This window comes from Lipotes vexillifer, unplaced genomic scaffold (assembly GCF_000442215.2).
Source record: "Lipotes vexillifer unplaced genomic scaffold, Lipotes_vexillifer_v1.1 scaffold285, whole genome shotgun sequence".
NCBI lineage: Eukaryota > Metazoa > Chordata > Mammalia > Artiodactyla > Lipotidae > Lipotes > Lipotes vexillifer.
Genome location: NW_006788807.1, coordinates 309,094 through 316,798, shown reverse-complemented (window position 1 = coordinate 316,798; position 7,705 = coordinate 309,094). Strand labels below are relative to the sequence as shown.

General features: G+C 43.5%; 2 protein-coding genes across 4 annotated transcripts in view; both read left to right on the top strand.

Annotated features, from left to right (window-relative positions):
- Window positions 1–1,985, top strand: part of SEC23B (SEC23 homolog B, COPII component) — a 40,420-nt gene extending 38,435 nt beyond the window's left edge. For 2 of the 3 annotated variants that reach the window (XM_007461778.1, XM_007461777.1), the window contains exon 20: window positions 1,513–1,985. In XM_007461778.1, coding sequence (XP_007461840.1) covers window positions 1,513–1,602 — 90 coding nt within the window. In that variant the 3' untranslated portion in view covers window positions 1,603–1,985. The remainder of the gene's footprint in view (window positions 1–1,512) is intronic. The other variant, XM_007461779.1, reaches the window with a different exon arrangement.
- The window catches only part of DTD1 (D-aminoacyl-tRNA deacylase 1), a 133,265-nt gene that overhangs the window by 12,801 nt on the left and 112,759 nt on the right, over window positions 1–7,705 (top strand). The window contains exon 2 of the mRNA XM_007461780.1: window positions 1,248–1,251. The gene's annotated coding sequence lies outside the window, so the exon portion shown is untranslated. The remainder of the gene's footprint in view (window positions 1–1,247; window positions 1,252–7,705) is intronic.

Genomic DNA, 7,705 nt, shown 5'->3' with positions numbered 1-7,705 from the left:
TCAGGTTTTCCATTGGCCTCTGTTGACACCTGAGATGGAGGGCAACTTCTTGTTACTGTGTGTGGGGACGGGAGTTCCAGCTCCCCACCTGGTTCCCATTGATTCTCCTGTGGAGGTGGCCTTGTCACTGGTGGGTGATGGTGAAAGTGCTTTCTCTGCACTAAGCCTTCTCTGATACCACCCCAGTGGGTGGGGCGTCGACATCTTATTACTACCAGGTGTGGGGTGGAAGTCCAGGCTCCCTGTGTGGTCTCTGCGGACACCATGGGTGCAGGGAGACTTCTTACTGGCCAGCAGGGATGAAATTCCTGGTTCCATACTTGGCCTTTTCTGATAGCACCCTGGTGGGATTGTTGGGTCCCTCAATACTGCCATGTGAGGGTGCAAGTCTACATGATCTGCTCAGCCTTTTCTGTCTTGCTAGGCTGCCCTGGTCTTTTGCTAGAGAAAGTGGGCTCTTTTTGTTGTAGTTTTTGTCCATGCTCAATAACTGTTGCCAGCTTTTTCAGCTCCAAGTCTGGCGTGCATGCATGAGGCAAAAAGGAAGCCCTGGGAACTGGCCGCTGTGTGGTTCCCTGCATCCCAGGGTCGCTAGTGAATCTGCTGTCTTTTCACCACCTTTCAAAGTCTTCTTATGTTTGTTTTATATAAAACATCCAGGGTTTTTAGTTTTACTTAGTTGAAGGAATGAGGAAAAGTACATCTACTCTTTCTTCCCAGAGAAATCCTTTTATAAAACTTTAATCATGCTTTTATTTTTCTGATTATAACAGTAGTACCGTTTCATTTTTAGAAGACCAGTATATGTAAAAAAAATTTTAGAAAGTTTAAATGACATAGAATGCTAGAGTTAACTAGCTAGAGTTAAGTACTTCTGGCTTCTTTCTAGTTAATATAAAAGGTATATATCATGTATATCTGTGTGTGTGCGTGTGTGTGCATATGTATATTTTTTTTAACAAATTGGAATCTAGTTAGAAATCAAGGTTTCTATTCAGTACTTTTTCCCTTTACGTTAATTGAATCATAAGCATTTCTTGATAGTGCAGAGATCCATCTGTTTAGTGGATACTGATTCACACATTGTGAATACGCTGTTACCAAGCTTCTGTTGTAAGCAGATCATTTAAGAGCATCAAGCTGGTTGCAGCAGGGTGGTGGGGAAGATGAGAGGTGGGGCGTGTGGGCCCCCAGGAGTTCATGCCTGCTGGGAGCCAGACCCTGGATGAGTCATCAGAACTACACAGTGGGGTAAAGTAGAAGGGCATATGCTCAAAACTGCCTGTAGTGGCAGGAATGACCTGATATGAGTGCAACAGGGAAGGGTTTTGTGAGGAAATTACGCTTTAGTTGAAAAGATTAGCTAGGCAGAGGATGGGGCTGGGTGGCAGGAGTGCTCTTGGCAGACGGACAGCACTTGCTAATTTTGTGAGGGGAAGGGTCCTTAATAACGCATGAATTCCAACCAGCTTCTAAGAGACCTGCCAGTAAACCTTTTTTATTAAACTTCAGGAAACAGGAGCGCCCATCCTGACTGATGACGTTAGCCTGCAGGTGTTCATGGACCATTTGAAGAAACTGGCTGTCTCCAGTGCCTGCTGAGCTGAAGACATGAGAAGGAAATGGAAGAAAGCACTGTCACACTGTGCTCACAGTTGTTTATAAAGGCTTAACGTTCCTTTTACCTTTCTGCTGCATTTTAATAAATAATCAAAAGCAGTGTTATGTAACTCTTTAGGTTTTAAATTGCTTGTATTCCTTATCTGTGCCCTTTTGTTTACACCATAAAATTGTAAGATCATAAACGTTTTGGTACCGGTAGATGTTTATATGCTTTTTGTATCCTAACTTTTAGAGTCTGTATAAAATCAGAGCTAGTATATTTTGGCAGCTTGCTTACATGAAAATCATAAAGATCAGAAAGGAAATAAATCTGGATGAAGAAGCGCTGGTTAAAATAATGCTGTAAATACAAATTGGATTTCTGCGGTCTCTGTGTTTGAAGTAAATTCCCCAAGAGGTGATTCCTGAACGTAATCTTCATTTACTGTCAAGGATATTGTTAATATTAACAGACAAGGAAAAGTAAGAAATATGTGAAGCTTTATTGAGGCAGAGTGGTCTGGAGTGGCACTGTTCCTGCCTCACCTGAGATACAGAGAACAGATTGCTGGTCACCAGAGGGGAAGGGGTGGGGGAGGGTGAAATGGGCGAAGGGGGTCAACTGGATGGTGGTGAGCACACTGTAGTGCATACAGAAGTGGAATATTAAAATGTACACATGAAACATATAATGTTATAAACCAATGTTACCTCAACTTAAGAAAAATGACAGCTTATTCTACTCAGTGGAGTTCATCCTTGTTTAGAGGTTATATCCCCTTTTAACATGGGCCAATTGCTAGGACAACTGTCATCCAGGAATTTCTTTTGTTTGGACTCCTAGAGTTTTCCTTTTATCTCATAAGTCATTTTGCTGCCTTAAGTGACTCTTCCTAAAAAGAGCATACAAGAGATAATTCACAGACCCTCTTCTGCCTTCATAGCTGACAGCTTTACTGAGTATAAAATCTAGGCCCAAAATAATTTGATCTCAGAACTTTGGAGGCATTTTTTCAATCATTCAACAGATAATTATTCAGTATTTGCTATGTTTGGAGTAGTCTTTAGGGCCTGGGAATGTAGCCAATAAAACAAAAATTCCTATTCTCACGGAGCTTATATTCTGGGTAGGGAAGACCAACATTAAAAAATTAGAAGTAAATTATATAATTTTTTAAGAAGCTAATGAGTGCTATGTAGAAAAGTAAAGCTGGGAACTCCTATTAATTGGCTGTCGGACCATCTGGATTGATTCCAATGCTCTATCTTTTGAATTTGTACTTACTGCCATCTTCACCTCTGCTCAAAATTCTGGGTGGGTTTCCTATCTTAAAATGTTTAACAATTACATTTTAAATGCCTAAGGCTTTTATTTACTGTACCTTTTCCATAGAATATTTTTCTCATATTTTGGGATATAATTTTGCATTGAGGTATATCATATAGAAGAGTAGATAAGTCTGTGTATCCAGTTTAGGGTTGAAACTGTTCCTCCTTGGACCTGTCTCCAATTGACAGGAGGAATGTGATAGGCCCAGCTGGCTCTGGTGTCTCTCCAGTGACAATGAGTGAAGGTGCCGAGGGGCACCCTGAGCCATGCAGGTCCCACCTGTGGGTGCTGGTGGCTGTTTCCAAAGAACGTGGAGGTGGGTGTTAGTGTTCTTTGGAGAGCAGCCATCTCGAGAGGGAGACACTGAGCCAGTGTACCTAGTAACTATAAGCTCCCATCTTGAAAGCAAGGAAACTCCTGAAATGATCAATTAGGAGAGTGGCAGCATGGATGGAAGGAGGCTGGAATCCAGCCGAGGCCTCAGCAGAGGCAGCTTTTAGACACAGGTGACAGATGAGGTGTTAGGTGAGAGGGTGAGTCAGGAAAGGTTTCTTTCCTGTTGGGGGCTGGGGCGCAGTAGGGGTAGGGATAAATTAAATCCTGGCCACTCTTGAGTTTCAGGAGCTTGTGGGGTAGAACTGAAAATGCCCTGTAGGTTGGCAGTAATTAGTATGCATTTATCTTTCAGGAGAATGTGGCGTATATTTGAGTCATAAATGTATAAAGTAAATAACATGAGTAAAGTTGCTCAGTATGAGAAGAGAAGCAAGCTTGGAACAGAATACTGATTTTCCTCTTTTGTTTTTAACAACCTTGTTGGGGTATAATTTATATACAATAAACTGCACCCATTTAAAGTGTACAGTTCAATGAGTTTCAATAGATGTGCACACCCATGAAAGCACCACCATCACATCACCATCAAGACACATTTCCACTGCCCCCAAAGTTTCTTCAGGCCCCTTTTAGTCCTTGCCTTTCTGCACACCCTGGTTGGAGGCAACTACTTGTCGGCTTTCTCCCACTATAGATGAATTTGCTTCCAGAATTTTATGTCTGGTTTCTTTTGTGCCTGGTTTCTTTCACTTAGCATTACCCATCTGAGATTTATCCATGGATCAGTACAGTAGTTCCTTTTATTATGGAGTGATAGACTCACATTTCCTTTATCCATCCACTACTTGATAGACATTTGGGTTGTTTCCATTTGGGGGCTCTTATGCTGATTTTTTTTTTTTTTTTTTTTGCGGTACGCGGGCCTCTCACTGTCGTGGCCTCTCCCGTTGCGGAGCACAGGCTCCGGACGCGCAGGCTCAGCGGCCATGGCCCACGGTCCCAGCCGCTCGGCGGCATGTGGGATCCTCCCGGACCGGGGCACGAACCCGCGTCCCCTGCATCGGCAGGCGGACTCTCAGCCACTGCTCCACCAGGGAAGCCCCTGGGGGTTCTTATGAATAAAGCTCTGTGAACACCCACATACGTACGTTTGTGTGGACATAATGTTTTCATTTGGGTGAATAGGAGCCGAACGTCTGATTCATACAGTAGGGGTACTTCAATTTTTAAGAAACTGCCAGTATCGCAAAGAGGTGGTATTTTATGTTCTCACCAGTAAGAGGTCTGATTGCTCCAAGTCCGTACAACCTTTGGTATTCTCAACATAATTTTTAGTCATTCTAATAGGTGTGTAAGCGTGTCTCGTGGTTTTAATTTGCATTGCTGTGATGACTAACAATGTCCCTGTACTTATTGGCCATTTGTATATCTTCTTTAGTTAAGTGATTGTTGCCTGTTTTTCAGTTCGGTTGTCTTTTTATAATTGAATTGTAAGATATCTTTATAAATTCTGATACAAGTCCTTTGTCAGATCTACCTACTTTGAATATTTTATCTTGTGGCTTGTTTCGTTTTCTTAACTGCCTTTCGAAGAGCAAAAGATTTAATTTTGAAAAAGTCCAGTTTACCAATATTTGTTTTGTGCTTTATGCTTTTTGTATTCTAAGAAATCTTTGCCTATCCCAAGATGGCAAAGATCGCCTTTTTAAAAAAATTTTTATTTTATATTGGATGTAGTTGATTTCCAATCGTTGTGTTAGAGCTTTTCTTCTCGGTTTGTAGTTTTAGCTTTTATATTTAAGCCTATGATCCATTTAGCGTTAATTTTTGTGTGTGGCAAAACACCAATTTTTAGAGGGTGGGAGAAATGGGAAGAGCCCTGAAGGATAAATAGATTCTGAAGAAAATTATGTTTTCGAAGCTATGAAAGGAGCAGGTGGAGTCTTTTGCGCTGGAAATCGTCTGATTATGGCTGCAAAGTAGTTAGTGGTTATGGAAGTTTACTGAGAATCCACTCTGTGCCCAACACATCCCTTTTGCTCTCAAGTTGTTTGGTTTCTTGGAGTGGGGGTAGATTATGCTTCGAAGAAATGTACGGATAAGAGAAAAGCTGATGGTGGATCGAGTGGAGACTTTTCGTTTTTGAGGCGCGGCCTCGTTTGTATGATGGAGTAAAGAACAACAGAATGAAAAGGGCGTGAGATGGAGGTGGACAGAATGTAGTTGCTGGGCCAGGGCCCTGAAAGGCAGAGAAGAATGAGACCCATAGCCCAGTGGAGGGGCTAATTCAGACGTGGAGGGACCCACGCGCACCAGACAGGGCTCCAGGCAGGAAGATGGGGAAGATGAGTTGCGGGGGCGTAGACGGGGTATCCTCGCAAACCTGAGAGCTGGAGGAGGGAAGGAATTAAGCTTTACAAGGGCCACCTAAAGCCTATGTAAGGCAGGACTTTGCAAGTGGGAGGTTTGCCTGAGAGAAAGTGTCACTGGGGCCCGTCACGTAGGAGGCAAGATAGTCTCCGGACCCCAGGCGGCGGACCCGAGTGCGTTGCCCAGCGCGACGTTCGGACCACACGCTCCAGGATGCATCGGGGCCGGCGCAGGAAGCGGCCAACCCGGAGCGGCTCCCCATTGGAGGCGGTGGCGGCGGTGACGCGCCCACCGGAAGGCCCGCCTCCGCCCTGAGACTCCGAGGAGTGAGGTATTCCCGGCGGCGTCATGCGTCCGGAAAAGGCCCTGACTTGGTACCGGCGCATGTCTATGCTGTACGGACTGGGCGCCTGGACCCTGCTGGGCTCCTTGTTTTTGTGGAATCGGAGAAAGAGCAAGCCGCCAGGTACGGCTCTCGGGCGGGACCTCCGGGGGACGCGCGGCCTTGCGTGGGGCGTGTCCGGGGGGTCGCAGAAGTGGCTTCGCTGTGCCGCGCGAAGAGACCGGGAGCGGTGCTTAGAGCCGCGCATTATCGTGGAATCTGCCAGCAACGACCTTTTAGAGCCTCTTCCCCGAACCTTGCTGGTTTATTGAGCGAGGCCGCCCCTATCCTCAGAATTTGAAGAATCCGTGAGGTTCCAGGTGGAATTTCAAAGACCCTGGATGGTGGTTTAAAGAGGCGATGCTTCTGTAACTTCAGCCCTGCTTTGGTCGCATGGTCGCCTTTGGCGACCAAACGATTTCGCTGACTTACACCAGCGAAGGAGTACTGAAATCTTCCCAGTTGCTGGGAGGAAAAGGAAATCCCGCAGCTTTCAAAAATGTTCTGGAAATCTGTGGCTTCGTCTAGAGTAGGGGCTTGCCTGGGGCTGAAGGGGAGGAGCTGGTGGGGGAGCGACTGCTACAAAATAAGGGGTTTCTTTTTGTGGATGAAAATATTCTACACTTTATTTTGGTGCTGGTTGCACAGACCAGAAGATACTAAAAACTGAATTTACATTTTAAATGAGTTAATTGTATAATAAGTATTATCTCAGTAAAGCTTTTTATGTAAAAACTGTGCTGAAGATTACATTTGGTGATGAAGATCACCAGTGGCCTGAAAGTGCACATGTCAGTATTAAGCATTTTAAAACATTTATCTCTGTAGTGGTCATTAAAAAAAAAAGTATTTAAATTTTCTTTTTTACAGAAAGAAAACAGTGTCAGCCACCTGATGGGGGTGGGGGTAATTCTTACCTTAGTTTATTTTATTTCAAAGACTTTACTAATAATTCTAATGACTGCTGCCTAAGTTAAAAGTTAGTGATCAGCTATATTTCAATTAAAAAATAAAGTAAGATAAAATGAAAGTTAGTGATGCAGCTGTTACTTTTTTTTTTTTAAGGTGGTGACGTAGAACAAATGGATGTCTCAACAAATGAACTGTCTGAACCCCCGAAAGGGTTTTATGTGGAAACGGTTGTCACATATAGAGACGATTTTGTTCCAATTACTGCCAGGATCGCCAACTATTTGAAATCACGGACTGGTGGCCCTGGACCAAAATCATGATGGACGGCTGAATTCTGAAAACAGGACTTTGGTTCAGCATATAAATTTGAGAGATACTGTGATTTCCACTTTCTCTTTGTGAAAAGTGTATACATTTAATTTTGCTGTAAAATGGAATCACTAATAATATGCAATAAATATTTCCTTGAAGAAAAGTAAATTTGCATATTCAGGAGGTGTCCTTCTATACTCACAGGAGTAAAAGATTGAAGTGAAATGTCGTATTGAGCTCCCATAAGCTTGGTTTTCTGAAATTAGTTCATGTAACTTTATATTCCTTTCATGTTGCTGTCAGACATAGCTTTTGTGGTCCTTTTAAGCAAATCTCCATGTTCAGTTTGGGACTTAGAGCAGCCCTTTGGGCACTAGTGGGTGCTTGGTAAGTTGTTGTGAATTAGATTATAACTCCTGGATTAAATAGACTCGATCTGTTCTTTAGGAGCTGTACAGATA